At 39.7% G+C, this 24,447-nt stretch overlaps 1 protein-coding gene across 1 annotated transcript in view; it reads right to left on the bottom strand.

The window, feature by feature from the left end:
* The window catches only part of LOC122210161 (cytochrome P450 3A12-like), a 43,374-nt gene that overhangs the window by 2,633 nt on the left and 16,294 nt on the right, over positions 1–24,447 (bottom strand). Inside the window, exons 8-12 of the mRNA XM_042922685.1 lie at positions 17,200–17,327; positions 16,074–16,140; positions 6,634–6,794; positions 5,009–5,235; positions 2,633–2,795 (exon numbers count right to left, since the gene is read on the bottom strand). Of these exons, the coding sequence (XP_042778619.1) occupies positions 2,633–2,795; positions 5,009–5,235; positions 6,634–6,794; positions 16,074–16,140; positions 17,200–17,327 (746 nt within the window). The remainder of the gene's footprint in view (positions 1–2,632; positions 2,796–5,008; positions 5,236–6,633; positions 6,795–16,073; positions 16,141–17,199; positions 17,328–24,447) is intronic.

Raw genomic sequence — 24,447 nt, 5'->3', positions numbered from 1 at the left:
CATTATTATACACTAACAATGAAGCAACAGAAGACAAATAAAGAAACTGATCCCATTCACAATTGCACCAAGAAGCATAAAATACCTAGGAATAAACCTGACCAAAGATGTAAAAGATCTGTATGCTGAGAACTATGAAAAGCTTATGAAGGAAATTGAAGAAGATACAAAGAAATGGAAAAACATTCCGTGCTCATGGATTGGAAGAATAAATATTGTTAAAATGTCAACTCTACCCAAAGCTATCTACACATTCAATGCAATCCCAATCAAAATTGCACCAGCATTCTTCTCAAAACTAGAGCAAGCAATCCTAAAATTCATATGGAACCACAAAAGGCCCCGAATAGCTAAAGTAATTTTGAAGAAGAAGACCAAAGCAGGAGGCATCACAATCCCAGACTTTAGCCTCTACTACAAAGCTGTCATCATCAAGACAGCATGGTATTGGCACAAAAACAGACACATAGACCAATGGAATAGAATAGAAACCCCAGAACTAGACCCACAAACGTATGGCCAACTCATCTTTGACAAAGCAGGAAAGAACATCCAATGGAAAAAAGACAGTCTCTTTAACAAATGGTGCTGGAAGAACTGGACAGCAACATGCAGAAGAATGAAACTAGACCACTTTCTTACACCATTCACAAAAACAAACTCAAAATGGATAAAGGACCTGAATGTGAGACAGGAAACCATCAAAACCCTAGAGGAGAAAGCAGGAAAAGACCTCTCTGACCTCAGCCGCAGCAATTTCTTACTTGACACATCCCCAAAGGCAAGGGAATTAAAAGCAAAAATGAACTACTGGGACCTTATGAAGATAAAAAGCTTCTGCACAGCAAAGGAAACAACCAACAAAACTAAAAGGCAACCAACGGAATGGGAAAAGATATTTGCAAATGACATATCGGACAAAGGGCTAGTATCCAAAATCTATAAAGAGCTCACCAAACTCCACACCCGAAAAACAAATAACCCAGTGAAGAAATGGGCAGAAAACATGAATAGACACTTCTCTAAAGAAGACATCCGGATGGCCAACAGGCACATGAAAAGATGCTCAATGTCACTCCTCATCAGGGAAATACAAATCAAAACCACACTCAGATATCACCTCACGCCAGTCAGAGTGGCCAAAATGAACAAATCAGGAGACTATAGATGCTGGAGAGGATGTGGAGAAATGGGAACCCTCTTGCACTGTTGGTGGGAATGCAAATTGGTGCAGCCGCTCTGGAAAACAGTGTGAAGGTTCCTCAAAAAATTAAAAATAGACCTACCCTATGACCCAGCAATAGCACTGCTAGGAATTTACCCAAGGGATACAGGAGTACTGATGCATAGGGGCCCTTGTACCCCAATGTTTATAGCAGCACTCTCAACAATAGCCAAATTGTGGAAAGAGCCTAAATGTCCATCAACTGATGAATGGATAAAGAAATTGTGGTGTATATACACAATGGAATACTACATGACAATGAGAAAGAATGAAATATGGCCCTTTGTAGCAACGTGGATGGAACTGGAGAGTGTGATGCTAAGTGAAATAAGCCATACAGAGAAAGACAGATACCATATGTTTTCACTCTTATGTGGGTCCTGAGAAACTTAACAGAAACCCATGGGGGAGGGGAAGGAAAAAAAAAAAAAAAGAGGTTAGAGTGGGAGAGAGCCAAAGCATAAGAGACTCTTAAAACCTGAGAACAAACTGAGGGTTGATGGGGGGTGGGAGGGAGGGGAGGGTGGGTGATGGGTATTGAGGAGGGCACCTTTTGGGATGAGCACTGGGTGTTGTATGGAAACCAATCTGACAATAAATTTCATATATTGAAAAAAAAAAGAAAAAAAATAAAGATTTATTCACCAAAAAATAAAAATAAATAAATAAATAAAACATTGCTCAAGTTCTGGGTATTATGCTAAGCAAAATTAGTCACAGAAAGGCAAATATCATATGACTTCATTCATATGTGGAATTTAAGATACAAAACAGATTAACATAAGGGAAGGGAAGCAAAAATAATATAAAAACAGGGAAGGGGACAAAACATGAGAGATTCTTAAATATAGAGAACAAACTGAGAATTCCTGGAGGGGTTGTGGGTGGGGGGATGGGCTAAATGGGTAAGGGGCATTAAGGAAGACACTTGTTGGGATAAGCACTGGGGGGGGGCATGTACATAAAGGGTAAATCACTGGAGTCTACTCCTGAAATCATTGCACTATATGGTAACTAACTTGGATGTAAATTTTTAAATGAATAAATAATAAAAAATAAAATAGCGCAAAAAAACCACATTGCTCAAGTTCAAAGGTCTGTGCATAATCATATCACACTAACTGCACTGACTCTAGATGGCCCTTATGTTTGAGTGTTAATAACCCATAGACGTGGCACTCAGAGCTGAAGGAAACTTAAAAGTCACAGATGAATCCAAATAGAGATGACCAACAGAACAAATTAAGGACAAAGGAGCCTATACACACACACACACACACACACACACACACACACACACACACACACACACGTGTATGGGTGTTCACGCACACACATCCTTTCTGTATCTCTTAGTTTAAAAAAAACCAGTAAAACATTCTTTATGCAGAAAGTTCTCTGTCTGACCTGTGTTTCTTTACAAGGCTTGAAGGAGAAGTTCTGCAGGACTCTGACAAGGGCAAGTTTCATGTTCATAATCGCGAACCTCATGCCAATGCAGTTTCGGGGTCCAGTTCCAAAAGGCAGGTATATATAAGGATTTATACTATCCTTGTTCTTCTTGTTGAACCTGGTTCCACAAATCAAGTTGGAAACAAGTTAGTGAAACATAAAAACCACAAGAGCGACATGTGTGGGGTTCTCAACCAGGACTACACAGGACACTCTTGGGGACTGGTCACTGAAATCCTGCCATGCTTATTCTGCAGTGACAACTGTAAGCTACAGATTCTCTGCATTCCCATTACCCTGTGGGAGTGGTCAGTCTTATTGAGGAGATGAGATGAATGTTGTTAAAAGGAAGGGTTATCTTAAACACTAGAATTACAGTCAGGGTGGGGAGATGTTCACACTCTGAAAGGCAAGCAGGAAATGAGCCTGACTGAAGAAAAGGTAGATTCCTACCTCCATTGACTTACTGTGGTCAAATGCTCAAGAAGGAAGCAGAAGAAATGTCTCCCGTGATTTACATTGTGATTTTTCTTTTCTCTTCCCTCCCCTCCCCACTAGGATCCCCCCCAGCCACTTCGACAGAACAGCCTGTCAGAAGATTTACATGAGCACACGCTGCTGCTCACTATAATCACACTGACAGAGAGTGTAATCACTGAATTCTTCTCTGTCTGTTACATGAGGCTTCCTATTAAGGAAAAATATAGATTTGCGGAAAGTGATAATGACATCAGTAGATATTTTTTAAAAGTGTTCAAAATGTGGACAAAATATTTGGGGCTCAGTCAGTTAACCATTCAACTCTTGATTTTGGCTCAAGTTATGATCTCAGGGTTCATGAGTTCGAGCCCCACATCAGGTTTTCTGCTGACCGTGCAGACTTGCTTGGGATTCTCTCTTTCTCTCCCTATGCCCCCTTCCTTCTCTCTTTCTCAAAAATAAACAAGCATTTTTTAAAAAATGGACAACGTTCTGGAATGAGGTGGTGTGTCTTAAAGAGATATGGGCATAAGATGAGGAATTGTTATGGCCTGTGGATGGAGCAGCTGATACAGGTTAGTGGTGTTGGACAGTTGATGGGCACACATAAATGCATTAAGAGTATTTCATAGACATGCATCTACAAAATATGCTTGTGCGTGTGTCAAAAATTCTCCATAATAGACATTTTTAATATGTGGACTTGGTGCTGCCTGGCATAGTCCTTGACACACAGAGGTAAGTACTTCCTCTCATTGCTGAATGAATCACAGAGAAGAACCAGGAGTCTCTGTTTTCTGTTTCAGAAAATACAGCACTGGGGACTTCTGAGCTTGTGGGAACCACCAGGTCTCTTGGTCCAGAAAACAGACAACTTGGTCGATTCTGACTTCTTTCAGCAAGTAGTATGTATAGACACAATGCTAGCACTAGAACACCATGCAACAAGACAAGGACCCTGCCATCAGGGAGCTTAGAGTCAGAGCTAAAAGTCTAGATCCCTACAAATGTACTCCAAATTTTTTCTCACCAATACAATAAACAGGAAAGCAGCAGCTCTTTACAGAATTCAAGCTGTGCCCAAAGTCAGACTCTGCTCTGGATTCCCAGAGAGAAAGTTCAGGACCCTTCAAGAAGGATGTCTCAGATGGCTATAGAGCAGATGACTTTGCTTTGGACTAACCCCAGATACCAAGAGAGGTGGGAGCTGGCACAGGACTGCAGCCAGAGAAATCACAGGATTTGTGTACGCCCCCATCCTCATGAGGTTGCTCCTCTTGCCAGGGATGAGGACTCTCAGCTCCACAGACTCTCCTTTCCCAGTAGGGCTAGTGGAAATGGTGGCCAAGGTTTATAAACATGGAATGTAAGGATGTGGGGAGTAAATTTATAGAGCTAGAGAGGACAGAAAAACTTAAAGATAAAAGAGTCCCATTTTCTTAAATAAGATATTGGTTAAATAAATTATGATACATGCATATAATCATAAACCCAAATCACATAGAATTTACTGATTATAGTTTACTGTTACATTAAGTAGTCAAAAAATATAATGCCATTCTAACTTTAAGTAATCTATATATGCATGGAAAATGTCCACAAAGATGTAACATATAATTATTAATAATCTTGACATATTGTACTGATGATAACATTAAGTTTCTTTTTCTCTCAACTACAATCTGTAAAATTTTGACAACAATAATCATTTTATAGTTAGAAAAATACTTCTAAATATAAAAAGATACAGAAATAAACAACTGAACAATCAGATATTTGTTATCTATACAAAGAAATATCAGAATATCTTCCTATATGAGGGTGGGATCTCTTTTTCAGGGTTCCCCATACCTTTCAGGACAGAATTCCTCAGGCTCTGGCCAGAGATCCAGGTCCCGGTGAAGAGTAAAAGTTGGCACCATCACTACTGCCCCTTTGGGAATGAACACACCACTGATTTCCACATCTCTCTTACAGACCCTCTCAAGTCTACCAACGATTGGATATAATCTGAGAGCTTCATTCAACACCATGTCAAGATACTCCATCTGTACAAGGGCATCATAAGTGGGAGGTGCCTAGAAGGAAAGAAACAGATTTTGATAAATTGAGATTTGGAATCAACATTCAACTCAGTCTATGCAATACTACTGAACTGTTAGGAATCCCTAAGAAACATGTATTTTGGTAAAGACTATTTATGAGCATTTCAATGTCTACCATGTCCTTTGACCTGCTCAATGGCCCCTGATATGTATACAACAGTAATGACTAGGGGAGAACATTGGGACATTCCCCTAAACAGGACTTGTTCCTAAACAGGAAATCCTTCCCATAGCTATGTGTGTTTTTTTCCCTCATGTGAACAAAGGTGACTGATATATGATGACCCTTACTCTTAAGTGAAAAATGCTGAAGTCACTGTTTCTTTCAAAATAAGGTGACACATCTGTACCAAGGAAGGAGAACATGCAACATAAAAAAATACCCTAGCCACATAAACTTTTCTACTGGAAATATCCTGCTTCCTAGTTCTTCAAATATATATACAATATGTGGAGAGAGACACTATATTATATAAAAACCATAAATAATTTGGGGAGACACCAGTTCCTTTCAACCCAAAATGGCAAGAGGTAGGTAGGATTGGATGCTACCAATTGTTGACAAACAACTTCAGTTGTAGGGGCCATTGTAAAGGGGATAAGAACCCTACTCTCAGCCCCATTCTCTGCCACTATAAGGATCTTCTAGTTGTCCCTTCAGGATTTCACTATTCACCAAGTAAGCCACTCCAGCCCCAGAGGCCAGGTCTCTTCATAAACAGGGAATTCCAGTTTGGGAAGAGATCTGAGACAGCATGGGCAATATGTACCTATCTCTTGGTGTTATATTTAAGAGCCAACATTGGAGAGATTTAGAGTTCAATCAGGACCCAGGCACCCTGGCTCCTAGCCTGGCTTCTTTAATACTAGTGATAGTGTAAGAAAGTTATATTGTCTTTCCATAGCTAAGTTTCCTGCCTTGTGGCATGGAGATAATTTGAGATGACACTTCTTAGGGCGTGTAGTAGAGACACTCACTACTTATCCAATATCCGTGTAGACCCCCATATTTCCCAGCCTATGTGAACCTATGGGAAACAACTTGCAAATGGACTGTGAACTGAGGAGATGTATGTCAGTTCAGGGCCAAACATTTGAAAAGCAGGTATACAACTCTAGTTCTTGTTCCACAGCCAACATGAAGTTCCAACTAATACAGGTATTAAAAGTGGAGCCTCGATGCCCTGTATTCCCAAGTACCTATATGGAGCAGAGACTCACTCCCATACTCTACTAAGACCTATGTTGGATATGGGAATGTGAGTTAGAAGTGAACCTTTGCTATGAAAACCCACTAGATCAGAGGGCTAATCTGTTACTGAGGCATATCCAAGCCCATCCTTATTCCCTTTGCAGGTATGACCCGCTCACCTTATCGGGGAAAGTCGCATCAATCTCCTCCTGCAGTTTCTGCTGGACATCAGGGTGAGTGGCCAATTCATACACAAGGAAGGAAAGAGAAGTGCTTGTGGTCTCATAGCCAGCAAAAATAAACATAATAGATTGGGCCACAAGCTCTAGATCAGACAGAGCTAAAAGGAGAGGAAATGCATTTTAGCTACACCAGGCAAATGTAAAACATCATAGTAGATTATGAGAAATCCATCTGAAACTCTCAAATCCCTCAGGAGTAAAATATAAAAGCAATTTGGAATCAAACTCTGAAGGGTTTCCACTCTAATGCCTATCTTCCAGAGCCAGAAAGAGCCATAAGTTATCTTGATCTGTTTATTCCCAAGGTATATACTATTCTTAGCCTTCTGTTTCTGGTTATGCCACCCTCCCCACCACCACAGGTGGGTAGTTTCATAAGATGACATTTCTGTCTAATGTACACAGTGCTATCAGTTTGTTCACTGGAGAATCATAAAAGTACTTCAGCCATAAGTAACATGAGATAGCACTGTTCCCCATGAAAATTTTAATTCTTCCAGCTAAAATACAGCGTAAATTTTTTTGGGAGAGTTTGCAATGCTAAGGCTAGTCAGGAAAATTAAATGATCTTTCATCTTAACATACTAGTGAAGACTTAAGAGAACAATGTTGGGGTACAGATAAACTTGCTACTCAAAGTGTGGTCCATAGACCAGCAGCAGTTGCAACATCTGGGAGCTTATTATAAATATAGAATCTCAAACCTCACCCTAGAACTGTCAAATCAACATTTGAGCTTCACAAGACGTGGGGAGTTTTGCACACAACCTAGTTTGAGAAGCCTGGATTACAACTTTGAGAGGTCTCAGCTAATAGAAGACCTGGGGTACATTCTTCAAGCGGATGATCTCAGATATATACAGAAACTACAACACAGACAAAAAGCTAGAAGGGTAGTGTCTGATGCTAGCCTAATCAACCACATTAAAACAGCAAGAGAAACAATGATTGATAGAAGGACAATGGCTAGCATGAAATATAAACAGAATCCAGTAAGTGGAATTAGCAATGCTTATTCACTCATGGCCTGATTGTAACCTTCCTGAGAAAATGGTCCCACTCTGAATATATGTTGGCCTCCCTTTTTATTTTCTCCTGGCAGAAACTCAGCATGGTCAGGCTTTAATTTCTTTGATCAGCACTGTGTTAAGACCATTAGATACTTAGAGCACTGAAATTAACATGGTACCTGCCACAAATAGATAACTCACAACTAAGAGCAATACAAAACAAGTATAAGAAAGGTCTACAGAGTTCTGATTTCCAAGTCATACTTTCTATGATGCTACTGTGGATAAATTCAACTATCAAATTCTTCCCCTCAATTACCATGAACCCCATGATAATCAAAGTTTAGAGTTGTGCTTTCAAATACAGTAGCTACTTGCCAGATGTGACTATTTATACTTAAATCTTTTTTTTTTTTTTTTTTTTTTTATTTTTTTATTTTTTAATATATGAAATTTACTGTCAAATTTGTTTCCATACAACACCCAGTGCTCATCCCAAAAGGTGCCCTCCTCAATACCCATCACCCACCCTGCCCTCCCTCCCACCCTGCCCTCCCTCCCACCCCCCATCAACCCTCAGTTTGTTCTCAGTTTTTAACAGTCTCTAATGCTTTGGCTCTCTCCCACTCTAACCTCTTTTTTTTTTTTTTTTCCTTCCCCTCCCCCATGGGTTTCTGTTATGTTTCTCAGGATCCACATAAGAGTGAAACCATATGGTATCTGTCTTTCTCTGTATGGCTTATTTCACTTAGCATCACACTCTCCAGTTCCATCCATGTTGCTACAAAAGGCCATATTTCATTTTTTCTCATTGCCACGTAGTATTCCATTGTGTATATAAACCACAATTTCTTTATCCATTCATCAGTTGATGGACATTTAGGCTCTTTCCATAATTTGGCTATTGTTGAGAGTGCCGCTATAAACATTGGGGTACAGGTGCCCCTATGCATCAGTACTCCTGTATCCCTTGGATAAATTCCTAGCAGTGCTATTGCTGGGTCATAGGGTAGGTCTATTTTTAATTTTCTGAGGAACCTCCACACTGCTTTCCAGAGCGGCTGCACCAATTTGCATTCCCACCAACAGTGCAAGAGGGTTCCTGTTTCTCCACATCCTCTCCAGCATCTATAGTCTCCTGATTTCTTCATTTTGGCCACTCTGACTGGCGTGAGGTGGTATCTGAGTGTGGTTTTGATTTGTATTTCCCTGATAAGGAGCGACGTTGAACATCTTTTCATGTGCCTGTTGGCCATCCGGATGTCTTCTTTAGAGAAGTGTCTATTCATGTTTTCTGCCCATTTCTTCACTGGGTTATTTGTTTTTCGGGTGTGGAGTTTGATGAGCTCTTTATAGATTTTGGATACTAGCCCTTTGTCCGATGTGTCATTTGCAAATATCTTTTCCCATTCCGTTGGTTGCCTTTTAGTTTTGTTGGTTGTTTCCTTTGCTGTGCAGAAGCTTTTTATCTTCATAAGGTCCCAGTAATTCACTTTTGCTTTTAATTCCCTTGCCTTTGGGGATGTGCCGAGTAAGAGATTGCTACGGCTGAGGTCAGAGAGGTCTTTTCCTGCTTTCTCCTCTAAGGTTTTGATGGTTTTCTGTCTCACATTCAGGTCCTTTATCCATTTTGAGTTTATTTTTGTGAATGGTGTGAGAAAGTGGTCTAGTTTCAACCTTCTGCATGTTGCTGTCCAGTTCTCCCAGCACCATTTGTTAAAGAGACTGTCTTTTTTCCATTGGATGTTCTTTCCTGCTTTGTCAAAGATGAGTTGGCCATACGTTTGTGGGTCTAGTTCTGGGGTTTCTATTCTATTCCATTGGTCTATGTGTCTGTTTTTATGCCAATACCATGCTGTCTTGATGATGACAGCTTTGTAGTAGAGGCTAAAGTCTGGGATTGTGATGCCTCCTGCTTTGGTCTTCTTCTTCAAAATTACTTTGGCTATTCGGGGCCTTTTGTGGTTCCATATGAATTTTAGGATTGCTTGTTCTAGTTTCGAGAAGAACGCTGGTGCAATTTTGATTGGGATTGCATTGAATGTGTAGATAGCTTTGGGTAGTATTGACATTTTGACAATATTTATTCTTCCAATCCATGAGCAGGGAATGTCTTTCCATTTCTTTATATCTTCTTCAATTACCTGCATAAGCTTTCTATAGTTTTCAGCATACAGATCTTTTACATCTTTGGTTAGATTTATTCCTAGGTATTTTATGCTTCTTGGTGCAATTGTGAATGGGATCAGTTTCTTCATTTGTCTTTCTGTTGCTTCATTGTTAGTGTATAAGAATGCAACTGATTTCTGCACATTGATTTTGTATCCTGCAACTTTGCTGAATTCATGTATCAGTTCTAGCAGACTTTTGGTGGAGTCTATCGGATTTTCCATGTATAATATCATGTCATCTGCAAAAAGCGAAAGCTTGACTTCATCTTTGCCAATTTTGATGCCTTTGATTTCCTTTTGTTGTCTGATTGCTGATGCTAGAACTTCCAGCACTATATTGAACAGCAGCGGTGACAGTGGGCATCCCTGTCGTGTTCCTGATCTCAGGGAAAAAGCTCTCAGTTTTTCCCCGTTGAGGATGATGTTAGCTGTGGGCTTTTCATAAATGGCCTTTATGATCTTTAAGTATGTTCCTTCTATCCCGACTTTCTCAAGGGTTTTTATTAAGAAAGGGTGCTGGATTTTGTCAAAGGCCTTTTCTGCATCGATTGACAGGATCATATGGTTCTTCTCTTTTTTTTTGTTAATGTGATGTATCACGTTGATCGATTTGCGAATGTTGAACCAGCCCTGCATCCCAGGAATGAATCCCACTTGATCATGGTGAATAATTCTTTTTATATGCTGTTGAATTCGATTTGCTAGTATCTTATTAAGAATTTTTGCATCCATATTCATCAGGGATATTGGCCTGTAGTTCTCTTTTTTTACTGGGTCTCTGTCTGGTTTAGGAATCAAAGTAATACTGGCTTCATAGAATGAGTCTGGAAGTTTTCCTTCCCTTTCTATTTCTTGGAATAGCTTGAGAAGGATAGGTATTATCTCTGCTTTAAATGTCTGGTAGAACTCCCCTGGGAAGCCATCTGGTCCTGGACTCTTATTTGTTGGGAGATTTTTGATAACCGATTCAATTTCTTCGCTGGTTATGGGTCTGTTCAAGCTTTCTATTTCCTCCTGATTGAGTTTTGGAAGAGTGTGGGTGTTTAGAAATTTGTCCATTTCTTCCAGGTTGTCCAATTTGCTGGCATATAATTTTTCATAGTATTCCCTGATAATTGTTTGTATCTCTGAGGGATTGGTTGTAATCATTCCATTTTCATTCATGATTTTATCTATTTGGGTCATCTCCCTTTTCTTTTTGAGAAGCCTGGCTAGAGGTTTGTCAATTTTGTTTATTTTTTCAAAAAACCAACTCTTGGTTTCGTTGATCTGCTCTACAGTTTTTTTAGATTCTATATTGTTTATTTCTGCTCTGATCTTTATTATTTCTCTTCTTCTGCTGGGTTTAGGCTGCCTTTGCTGTTCTGCTTCTATTTCCTTTAGGTGTGCTGTTAGATTTTGTATTTGGGATTTTTCTTGTTTCTTGAGATAGGCCTGGATTGCAATGTATTTTCCTCTCAGGACTGCCTTCGCTGCATCCCAAAGCGTTTGGATTGTTGTATTTTCATTTTCGTTTGTTTCCATATATGTTTTAATTTCTTCTCTAATTGCCTGGTTGACCCACTCATTCGTTAGTAGGGTGTTCTTTAACCTCCATGCTTTTGGAGGTTTTCCAGACTTTTTCCTGTGGTTGATTTCAAGCTTCATAGCATTGTGGTCTGAAAGTATGCATGGTATAATTTCAATTCTTGTAAACTTATGAAGGGCTGTTTTGTGACCCAGTATATGATCTATCTTGGAGAATGTTCCATGTGCACTCGAGAAGAAAGTATATTCTGTTGCTTTGGGATGCAGAGTTCTAAATATATCTGTCAAGTCCATCTGATCCAATGTATCATTCAGGGCCCTTGTTTCTTTATTGACTGTGTGTCTAGATGATCTATCCATTTCTGTAAGTGGGGTGTTAAAGTCCCCTGCAATGACCACATTCTTATCAATAAGGTTGCTTATGTTTATGAGTAATTGTTTTATATATCTGGGGGCTCGGGTATTTGGCGCATAGACATTTATAATAGTTAGCTCTTCCTGGTGGATAGACCCTGTGATTATTATATAATGCCCTTCTTCATCTCTTGTTACAGCCTTTAATTTAAAGTCTAGTTTGTCTGATATAAGTATGGCTACTCCAGCTTTCTTTTGGCTTCCAGGAGCATGATAAATAGTTCTCCATCCCCTCACTTTCAATCTAAAGGTGTCCTCAGATCTAAAATGAGTCTCTTGTAGACAGCAAATAGATGGGTCTTGTTTTTTTATCCATTCTGATACCCTATGTCTTTTAGTTGGCGCATTTAATCCATTTACATTCAGTGTTATTATAGAAAGATATGGGTTTAGAGTCATTGTGATGTCTGTATGTTTTATGCTTGTAGTGATGTCTCTGGTACTTTGTCTCACAGGATCCCCCTTAGGATCTCTTGTAGGGCTGGTTTCGTGGTGACAAATTCCTTCAGTTTTTGTTTGTTTGGGAAGACCTTTATCTCTCCTTCTATTCTAAATGACAGACTTGCTGGATAAAGGATTCTCGGCTGCATATTTTTGCTGTTTAGCACACTGTAGATATCGTGCCAAGCCTTTCTGGCCTGCCAAGTTTCAAAGGAGAGATCAGTCACGAGTCTTATAGGTCTCCCTTTATATGTGAGGGCACGTTTATCCCTTGCTGCTTTCAGAATTTTCTCTTTATCCTTGTATTTTGCCAGTTTCACTATGATATGTCGTGCAGAAGATCGATTCAAGTTACGTCTGAAGGGAGTTCTCTGTGCCTCTTGGATTTCAATGCCTTTTTCCTTCCCCAGTTCAGGGAAGTTCTCAGCTATAATTTGTTCAAGTACCCCTTCAGCACCCTTCCCTCTCTCTTCCTCCTCTGGGATACCAATTATGCGTATATTATTTTTTTTTAGTGTATCACTTAGTTCTCTAATTTTCCCCTCATACTCCTGGATTTTTTTATCTCTCTTTCTTTCAGCTTCCTCTTTCTCCATAACTTTATCTTCTAGTTCACCTATTCTCTCCTCTGCCTCTTCAAGCCGAGCCATCGTGGATTCCATTTTGTTTTGCAATTCGTTTAAAGCGTTTTTCAACTCCTCGTGACTGTTCCTTAGTCCCTCGATCTTTGTGGCAAGAGATTCTCTGCTGTCCTGTATACTGTTTTCAAGCCCAGCGATTAATTTTATGACTATTATTCTAAATTCACTTTCTGTTATATTATTTAAATCCTTTTTGATCAGTTCATTAGCTGTTGTTATTTCCTGGAGATTCTTCTGAGGGGAATTCTTCCGTTTGGTCATTTTGGAGAGTCCCTGGCGTGGTGAGGACCTGCAGTGCACTTCCCCTGTGCTGTGGTGTATAACTGGAGTTGGTGGGCGGGGCCGCAGTCCGACCCGATGTCTGCCCCCAGCCCACCGCTGGGGCCACAGTCAGACTGGTGTGTGCCTTCTCTTCCCCTCTCGTAGGGGCGGGATTCACTGTGGGGAGGCGTGTCCCGTCTGGGCTACTTGCACACTGCCAGGCTTGTGTTGCTGGGGATCTGGCGTATTAGCTGGGGTGGGTAGGCAAGGTGCACGGGGGCTGGAGGGGCAGGCTTAGCTCGCTTCTCCTTAGGTGATCCACTTCAGGAGGAGCCCTGTGGCAGCGGGAGGGAGTCAGATCCGCTGCCGGAGGTTTGGCTCCGCAGAAGCACAGAGTTGGGTGTTTGCGCGGAGCGAGCAAGTTCCCTGGCAGGAACTGGTTCCCTTTGGGATTTTGGCTGGGGGATAGGCGGGGGAGATGGCGCTGGCGCCTTTGTTCCCCGCCAAGCTGAGCTCTGCCGTCAGGGGGCTCAGCAGCTCTCCCTCCCTTTGTCCTCCAGCCTTCCCGCTTTCCGAGCAGAGCTGTTAACTTATGACCTCCCAGACGCTAAGTTGCGCTTGCTGTCGGAACACAGTCTGTCCGGCCCCTCCGCTTTTGCCAGCCAGACTCGGGGGCTCTGCTTGGCCGGCGAGCCGCCCCTCCGCCCCGGCTCCCTCCCGCCAGTCCGTGGAGCGCGCACCGCCTCACCGCCCTTCCTACCCTCTACCGTGGGCCTCTTGTCTGCGCTTGACTCCGGAGACTCCCTTCTGCTAATCCTCTGGCGGTTTTCTGGGTTCTTTAGGCAGGTGTAGGTGGAATCTAAGTGATCGGCAGGACGCGCTGTGAGCCCCGCGTCCTCCTACGCCGCCATCTTCCGGACTCTCCCTTATACTTAAATCTTAATTAACTAAATACAATATAAAATTCAGTTCTTCAGTGACTCTAGCCACATGTCAAGTTCTCAATAACCACATGTGTATAGTAGTTCTGTACTGAACTGGGAATATATAGAATATTTCCTTCATCACAGAAAGCAGTAGGACTAGATAGATAGACAGACATAATAGAGTAGGTATATATATATGTATACATATATATATATACACACACACACATATATATATACATATATATATACACATACATATACATATACATATATGTGTATATACATATACATATATGTATATATACACACATATATATACATATATATATATACACACACACACACACACATATATATATATTAGATAGATGATAGATGGTAGATATAGATATAGGATATATTTTTTTTGTGGTATGATGGAATAAACCATCCTTTTTCTCCAAAATCTATGGCTAAATATTCAAGAATTTTGTGAGATTTTTGTCAAACCAGAGATAGCTTGAAATTAAACACAATGGGAATATTTCTGTCATAGAAACAACTACAAATCAAGACTCCTTTTTTCTTTCAGATATATAGAACATAATTACATCAATGGTTATGGATAGATATAGACATACTTACATTTAACACTCCTGTATAAATATATTTCATGTTCTTATCTTGGTCTTCTGAGAGAAAATAGAAGCAAAGAAACCCTAGTAGCAATGAACACTCCTAGATCCCAGATTTGTATTTCTAAATACCATTTCTCACTAATAGGAAACAGATTCATGGAGAAATGGCTGATTCCAACACTCATCAGGGGAAACAAAAGATAAACCTGGAATGTCTCACACCAGAATGCAAGGAAATTCTCAGAAAATGATATGGGAAAAGGATACAGAATACTGTAAAGGTGAATAGACATCATTATACATTTGTTAAAACCTATAGAATGGACAACACCAAGAGTGAACTGTAATGTAAGCCAAGGATTTGGGGTGGCAATAATGTGTCATTGTAGGGACATTGATTGTAATAAATACATACACACAATAAATAATATATACACACACACCACATTGTGAGGGATTTTGATAATGTGGGATGCTGTCTGTAGGTAGAGCACAGGAATATGGGAAATCTCTGTGTTTTTCACTCAATTTTAGTGAACCTAAAACTGCTATAAAAAATAAACTCTATTGAGAGCCTTAAAAAGAAGAAAGAATAAAAATAATACACAGAAGCCCACTTGAAAGGCCTTCCAGATGACAAATGTGAGAGAATTGAGGATCTAAATAAAAATGATGTAAGAGATTTAGTTATATATGAGATCATACTGACATATATAAATAAATTAATTCATGAGAGATTAATAGCTCCCTAACAATGGAACATTAACTCATAAATATAGAAGAAAGGATGTATTTAGAAATTCACCATCCTGAAACCATCATGGTATTAATGGTTTCAGTCGAATGCCATCCATGGACAAGATAGGTAATAAGTTAAACTTTGAAAAAAAAAACCCACAGTATTTACACAGTTGCAAAGGCTTCCTGCACCAGTTATTTATTAATTATGAAGGGAAAAATAAAACTTTACAAGTATATTATGCCAGTGAACACAACTTTAACCAGGTGTCCCAAGTGAAGGTCACCAACAATGGGGCCATGTGCCTCCTGGTGTGATGAAGCCTTGATGTGAATTTCCAGTCAGAGGTTCTGATTCAGTGGGTCTGGAGTAAGCCACAGGATTCACATTGGAAACAAGCTCCCCTGTGGCAGACAACTGACTGCTTAGTCTATCATTGCCAACAGGCTCTGAACAAACCTGAGGCTGTGGCCTTCTGAAAACAGTGCTTCTGCTCCGTTTCTATCTAAACATGTGTTGTTCTTCAATTTGCAGAATTCCACTTGCTAAAAACCTTCCTGCACATCTCAGAACCACCCCTGCCTCTGAGTCTCCCATCACTGGTTCTCTGAAACTCTCCTTGCTTACCTTTATGGGTGTCTGTTTCTTTGGAATTCTGGGAGTTAATCATCAGCTGGAGCAAATCCACTTGGTGCTGGAAGCAGAAAGAGAAGTTTCAATGACAAAAAGTCACTTGTGAAGTCAGAATTAAGTCAGGGGTGCAGGACTTAACTTCTTTCCTGAGAATATGGCCCCTTTATGCACAAAGGTCTCACTAGTTTTGTCAGAGTCATCACTAAACAAAAACATCCAGGTACAAACTTGGAGAACAGGATGCTTCCCTGACAGGAATCCAGCTACTGTGTCTCACTGCTTTTCTGCCTTCGGCTTTTCTGGCTTTTGACTACAGCTTCTTGGCCAAAGAATTGCCTGCTCCCTCTCTTGCCATGCCTGCTTGCTCAAGAGAAAGTCCATAATTCCAGTCCTTTTTAACTCTGGCCTTAATTCTTAATGAATGGTCACAAAGATCAATCCCCTGGCCCCTGCAGTATCAATGAGAAGCTGTGTGTCAGCATCTTTCAGTGCCCCACCCTCTCAGAACTCTGCACAATCTTCAGTGACATCCTGGGGTACCCAGCCCTGTCTCCCTGTGCAGCACACATTCTTTTCTGGCCACCAGACCTCATGCGGCAAAACTGGCTTAGGCATCTTGCAGCCTTAGTGCCCAGAGAAGACTCCTGCCCACTCCAGACAATGGCAAGCTCAAGTTTAACACAGACTATACTCCACGAAGTGCCTAACAGGACATTCCACTAGAGAATGTGTAAAACAAGAGGCTTAGAATTGAAGGCATTCTTTGCCAATGTAAGATCTGGAAAAATTACAATACAGAAAATTATTTTTACACAGTAATTTTTATGCTTCAACAATTTATTGAAGCGAAGTGGTAGTTTTTCTCTCACCAAATTTTGTGCAGTGACATACTAGTTGCCATGGTCATTATTAAATTTTAAACATTCTTTCTCTGACTCATTTTCTTATCTCCTTCCTTAACTTCCACCTTTTTAATTCTAAAATGTCAGAACTCTCCTGCTCTAAACCCTACAGTGCTCTACCTACCATAAAAACATACATAGAAGTACACACATGAGATGTACACAACTCAATAAAAGATCAAAAGTGAACATCCACATGTAACCACCACTAGATTTACCTTTTGTTTATCTTTGAGGCGACTTTCCTTCATCCTTTTTACAGATTTTGTGAAAAAATCAGTAACTTTTTTTGGAAACATCCAGATATTTAATAGTTCAAAAACTGGGGTAAGGAATGGGAAGAGTACTGTAAGGAAAAAGAACAATGGAAAGCACAGTGAAAATGCAAAATTTACCTGGAGCAATTATAATTTGCTCTTCTAATCAGAGGAGTAAAAGACACCAGGAGTCATTGAAACCAGGAGTCATTCCCTTATGGCCTTTATTGGAAATTTCAAACCAATGGCTGAGCCAGGGCAAGTCACACATGAGGACCACCACTACAGCAGTGAGATCAGTGTCTACTTCCACAGGTTTGGAGTGACCAAAGCAACAGAATTACATCCCTGGATATCTTAGCTTTTATTTTTAGACTAGAACCTCTTTGTATAAACCAGACCATAATATGCTACTTTAATTAATCATGATGTACCTGCCTCCTTAGTGCAGTAGGCAGCGCGTCAGTCTCATAATTAATCATGATGTTTAAGAAACTGTTGTCAGGATGCAAATAATACACAGTATGCCCTTCAACCACAATGAAATAAAATTAGAAACTGAGAACATAAACAACATTGGGAAACCCACAAATAAAATATGTGGAAATTAAACATTACACTCTTATATAACCAATGGTTCAAAGAAGAAATCAAAAAGGCAATTAAGAATTACTTGGAGGGGGTGCCTGGGTGGCTCAGTAGTTTAAGTGTTGGCTTCAGTTCAGGTCATGATATCATAGTTAATGAGTTCGAACCAGCATCAGGCTCTGTGCTGACAGCTCAGAGCCTGGAACCTGCTTTGGATTCTGTGTCTCCCTCTGTCTCTGCCCCTCCCCCACTTGCATTCTGTCTCTATGTCTCTCAAAAATAAATAAATAAACATTAATTTTTTTAATTAAAAAAAAAAGGATTACTTGGAGACTGATAAAAATAAAGACATGAAATACCAACTCTTGGATATAGCAAAAGCAGTGACCAGGAAGAAATGTATCACTATAAATGTCTACATTAAAAAGAACCAAGATCTAGAAGATGGCATAACAGCATGGAAGGTGTTCTTTGCATCTTGTGTCCATAAAATACAGCCAGACAACACTAAACCATCCTGCAAACCTAGAAAACTGATTTGAGGATTAACACAACAATCTGCACAACCTGAACCACAGAACTCAGCAGATATGCAGCGTGGAGAGGTGAACTGGGGGAGAGAGAAGTCACAGAGGACACGGAGCTGTTTTGAGAGGACAGAGACAGAGGGAGAGTATGGGAAAAGCACTCCCCCTCCAAAAGCAGCAGGAGAGAGAGTGGAAAAGTGGAAACAGCCACAGGGACTGAACTAAAAGGGAGAAAGAAGAAGGGAGAGGGTTTAAATTCCATTAAGACTCTATCAACAGGGAGACTGCAGAGTCTGAAACTCCACAGCTTGACACCTGGAAGTGCTCTGGTAGGAAGGGTGAATCCCCAGGAGCAGAGTGAAGACCAGGGGTCCTTGGGACACATTGGGAGAGGCAGTTCACTGCTGGGAGGACATTTGGTAGAGGTTGTGTGGCCACCCCACGGGCAAACATCACAGCAGACTGGGAGAACAACCACATTTGCTGGTACTAGAACAAGGAAGTTAAGGGGGAAGCCTGGTGCCAGATATGTATTGTGATTTTCCATAATCCCTGAAATGCTGCTTCTACACAATCATGTTAACTTCTTCTGGAGAGGGCTGGCACCCAGCTGCAGTCTCCGGGCATTGGCAGCAGCATGGGCCCGTGAATGTTCCTGGGTGTGGCCGGACCCGGCCATTGCTCAGTGAGACCTTTGTGCAGAGGGTCAGAACAGGTCAAAGCTGCAGTCCTTCAGAAGCGAGGGGTTGGGAAAAAGAGCTGCATCTGGGATAAAACTCAGGAGGAAGGTGCTGCCTGGCAACCCGAGGGCTTGGTCTTGGACAGTATAACAGCAGGGAGGGGACAGGAGCCAGAGACAAAGGATGGGTGTGTAATTGATCAAGGAAACAGAGTTCCGATACCAGAGACTGGGTAGCTGGGTGATGCCATTTTCCCCACCTCCTGTGCATGCACATACACACCTACATGCACCACAAATATCCACCCCAATAAGCTAAGCAGCACCATCTAGTGGAGAACAGAGACATTATACTAAGCCCCATCCACTGGGCCAAACTCACTCTTCAGGAACACTACATCTCTCTGCCTACTTAGTTTACAGATTATAAAGTGCTTCATAGTTTGACTTCAATGGGAAAACCTTGTAATTTCAATCGTATTTCAGTCTGTTCGCTGTTCTATCCATTCAATTTTCCTTTTTTTTCTTTTTCATTTCTTTTCTTTTCCTTGAATACAAAAAGAGAAAAAATTTATTTTTATTTTCAATTTTTCCTAAAAATACTTTTCTTTAATTTTTTCTATTTTTTTAAACTTTTTTGTAAATTTTTCAAATTCTATTTTACCTACATCATTTCATTTTATTCTATTTTAGTGTATTCATTTTTTCAAATTTTCAAAACTTTTCCTTTTTTTTCTTTTTCCTTTTATATCTGATCAAGCTCCTTTCGAACCCAGAACAAAACACACGTAAAATCTAGCATTCTTTATTTGGTATTTTTGTGTTTGTTGTTTTAATTTTTTAATTTTAATTTTCTTTACCTTATTGATTCCTTCTCTTCCTTCAAAATGAAAAAATGAAGGAATTCACCCCAAAACAAGGGCAGGAATAAACGACAGCCAAGGACTTAATAACACAGATACAAGCAAGATGTCTGAACCAGAATTTAGAATCATGATAATAAGAATAAGAGCTGGGGTCGAAAATAGATTAGAATCCCTTTCTGAGGACATAAAAGAAGTAAAAGCTAGTCAGGATGAAATACAAAATGCTATAACTGAGCTGCAATTTTGAATGGATGCCACAGCAGCAAGGATGGATGAGGCAGAGCAGCGAATAAGCGATATAGAAGACAAACTTATGGACAATAATGAAGCAGAAAAAAAGAGGAAAACTAAGGCAAAAGAGCATGTTTTAAGAATTAGAGAAATCAGTGATCCATTAAAAAGGAACAACATCAGAATCATAGGGGTCCCAGAAGATGAAGAGAGAGAAAAAGGGGTAGAAGGATTATGTGAGCAAATCATAGCAGAAAACTTTCCTAACCTGGGGAAAGACACAAACATCAAAATCCAGGAAGCACAGAGGACTCCCTTAAATTCAAGAAAAACCGACCATCAACAAGGCATATCATAGTCAAATTCATAAAATACTCAGTCAAGGAAAGAATCATGAAAGCAGCAGGGGAAAAAAAGTCCCTAACCTACAAGGGAAGAAAGATCAGGTTTGCAGCAGACCTAACCACAGAAACTCGGCAGGCCAGAAAGGAGTGGCAGGATATATTCAATGTGCTAAATCATAAAAATATGCAGCCAATAATTCTCTCTCCAGCAAGGCTGTCATTCAAAATATAAGGAGAGATTAAAAGGTTCCCAGGCAAACAAAACTTAAGGGAGTTTGTGACCACTAACCCAGCCCTGCAAGAAATTTTAAGGGGGACTCTCAGAGGGGAGAAAAGATGAAAAAAAAAAAAAAAATATATATATATATATAATACCAAAATACAAAATTTATATATATATATACATATATATATATGTATATATATATATAAATGAAATGAAATATGAAAAAAAATATATATATAATACCAAAATACCAAAATTTATATATATATAAATACCAAAAGCAACAAAGATTAGAAAGGACCAGAGAACACCACCAGAAACTCCAACTCTACAAGCATCATAATGGCAATAAATTCATATCTTTCAGTACTCACTCTAAACATCAGTGGACTCAATGCTCCAATCAGAAGACAAAGGGTAACAGAATGTATAAGAAAACAAGACCCATCTATATGCTATTTACAAGAGACCTACTTTAGACCTAAAGTTACGTTCATATTGAAAGCAAGGGGTGGAGAACCAACTATCATGCTAATGGTTGACAAAAGAAAACCTGAGTAGCCATACTTACATCAGACAATCTAGACTTTAAAATAAAGACTGTAGCAAGAGATGAAGAAGGGCATTATATCATAATTAAGGGGTCTATCCACCAAGAAGACCTAACAATTGTAAACATGTATGCTCCAAACGTGAAAGCACCCAAATATATAACTAATTAATCAGAAACATAAAGAAACTCATTGATAATAATACCATAATAGTAGGGGACTTCAACACCCCAGTTACAACAATGGACAGATCATCAAAACAGAAAATCAACAAGGAAAAATGACACAGTGTGGCTTTGAATGACACAGTGGAATAGATGGACTTAATAGATATATTCAGAACATTTCATCCAAAAGCAGCAGAATACACATTCTTCTCCAGTGCACATGGAATGTTCTCCACAAGAGACCATATACTGGACACAAATCAGCCCTAAGTAAGTACAAAAAAAAAAAAAAATCGAGATCATGCCATGCATATTTTCAGACCACAATGCTATGAAACTCAAAATCAACCACAAGAAATTTGGAAAAGGTAAAAAATATTTGGAGACTAAAGAACATCCTACTAAAAAATGAATGGGCTAACCAAGAAGATAAAAAGGAAATTAAAGGGGCGCCTGGGTGGCGCAGTCGGTTAAGCGTCCGACTTCAGCCAGGTCACGATCTCGCGGTCCGTGAGTTCGAGCCCCGCGTCAGGCTCTGGGCTGATGGCTCGGAGCCTGGAGCCTGTTTCCGATTCTGTGTCTCCCTCTCTCTCTGCCCCTCCCCCGTTCATGCTCTGTCTCTCTCTGTCCCAAAAATAAATAAAAAAACGTTGAAAAAAAAAATTAAAAAAAAAAAAAAAAAAAGGAAATTAAAAAGTACATGGAAGCCAATGAAAATGATAACACCACAGCCCCAAACCTCTGGGATGCAGCAAAGGTGGTCATAAGAGGAAAGTATATAGCAACCTAGGCCTTCCTAAAGAAGTAATAAAGGTCTCAGATACACAACCTAACCTTACACCTTGAAGAGCTGGAAAAAGAACAGCAAATAAAACCCCAAACCAGCAGAAGATAGGAAATAATAAAGTATAGAGCAGAAATCAATGCTATCAAAACAAAACAAAAGAAAACAGTAGAAGAGATCAATTAAACCAGAAGCTGGTTCTTTGAAAGAATTAACAACATTGATAAACCCCTAGACAGTTTGATCAAAAAGAAAAAGTAAAGGTCCCAAATAAATAAAATCAAGAATGAAAGAGAAGAGATCACAACCAACACAGCAGAAATAAAAACAATAAGACAATATTATCAGCAATTATACTCCAATAAAATGGGCAACCTGGAAGAAATGGACAAATTCCTAGAAACATGTAACTATCAAAACTGAAACAGGAAGAAACAGAAAATTTGAACAGACCCATAACCAGTAAAGAAATAGAATTAGTAAACAAAAATCTCCCAGAAAACAAGAGTCCAGGGATAGATGGCTTTCCAGGGGAATTCTACCAAACATTTAAGGAAGAGTTAACACCTATTCTCTTGAAACTTTTCAAAAAAATAGAAGGAAAACTTCCAAAATCTTTCTATGAAGCCAGCATTACCTTGATTCCAAAACCACACAGAGACCCCACTAAAAAGGAGAACTATACACCAATTTCCCTGATGAACATGGATGCAAAAAAATCCTCAAGATGATACTAGCCAACTGGATCCAACAATACATTAACAGACTTATTCACCATGACCAAGTGGGATTTATACCTGGGATGCAGGGCTGGTTCAAAATCTGCAAAACAATCAATGTGACTCATCACACCAATAAAAGAAAGGACAAGAACCACATGATACTCCCAAAAGATTCAGAGGAAGCATTTGACAAATTACAGCATCCTTTCTTGATAAAAACCCTCAAGAAAGTAGGGATAGAAGGATCGTACCTGGAGATCATAAAAGCCATATATGAAAGTCCCACCTCTAATATCATCCTCAACGGGGAAAAACTGAGAGCTCTCCCCCTAAGGTCAGGAACAATACAGGGATGTCCACTCTCGCCATTGTTATTCAACATAGTATTGGAAGTCTTAACCTCAGCAGTAAGACTACACAAAGAAATAAAGGCACCCAAAGCATCCAGGAGAAAGTCAAACATACACTCTTTGCAGATGACGTGATACTCTAAAACCCAAAAGGCTTCACCAAAACCCTGCTAGAACTGATCCATAAATTCAGAAAAGTTGTACAATATAAGATCAATGCACAGAAATCGGTTGCATTCCTATACACCAACAATGAAGCAACAGAAAGAGAAATCAAGGAATTGATCCCATTTATAATTGCACCAAAAACCATAAAATACCTAAGAATAAACCTAAGCAAAAAAGATGAAAAATCACACACTGAAAACTATAGAAAGCTTATGAAAGAAATTGAAGAAGACACAAAAAAGTGGAAAAATATTCCATGCTCCTGGATAGGAAGAACAAATATTGTTAAAATGTCAATACTTCCCAAAGCAATCTACATATTCAATGCAATCCCTATCAAAATGACACCAGGATTCTTCACAGAACTAAAAAAAAAAAAATCCTAAAATTTGTATGGAACCAGAAAAGACTCCAAATATCCAAAGCAATCTTGAAAAAGAAAACTAAAGCAGGAGGCATCACAATCCCAGACTTCAAGCTGTATTACAAAGCTATAATCATCAAGACAGTATGGTACTGGCACAAAAACAGACACAGATCAATGGAACAGAATAGAAACTCCAGAAATGGACCCATAAACGTATGGCCAACTAATCTTTGACAAAGCAGGAAAGAATATCCAATGGAATAAAGACAGTCTCTTTAGCAAGTGGTGCTGGGAAAACTGGACAGTGACATGCAGAAGAATGAACCTGAACCACTTTCTTACACCATACACAAAAAATAAACTCAAAATGGGTGAAAGACCTCAATGTAAGACAGGAAGTCATCAAAATCACTGAGGAGAAAGCAGGCAAAAACTTCTTTGACCTTGGCTGCAGCAACTTCTTACTCAACACGTCTCCGGAAGCAAGGGAAACAAAAGCAAAAATGAACTATTGGGACCTTATCAAAATAAAAAGCTTCTGCACAGCAAATGAAACAGTCAGCAAACCTAAAAGGCAACCAACGTAATGGGAGAAGATATTTGCAAATGACATATCAGATAAAGGGTTAGTATCCAAAA

The sequence above is a fragment of the Panthera leo genome, chromosome E3 (genome assembly GCF_018350215.1).
Source record: "Panthera leo isolate Ple1 chromosome E3, P.leo_Ple1_pat1.1, whole genome shotgun sequence".
Lineage (NCBI taxonomy): Eukaryota > Metazoa > Chordata > Mammalia > Carnivora > Felidae > Panthera > Panthera leo.
The sequence above is the reverse complement of the archived record's forward strand: the minus strand, read 5'-3'. Positions and strand labels throughout refer to the sequence as shown.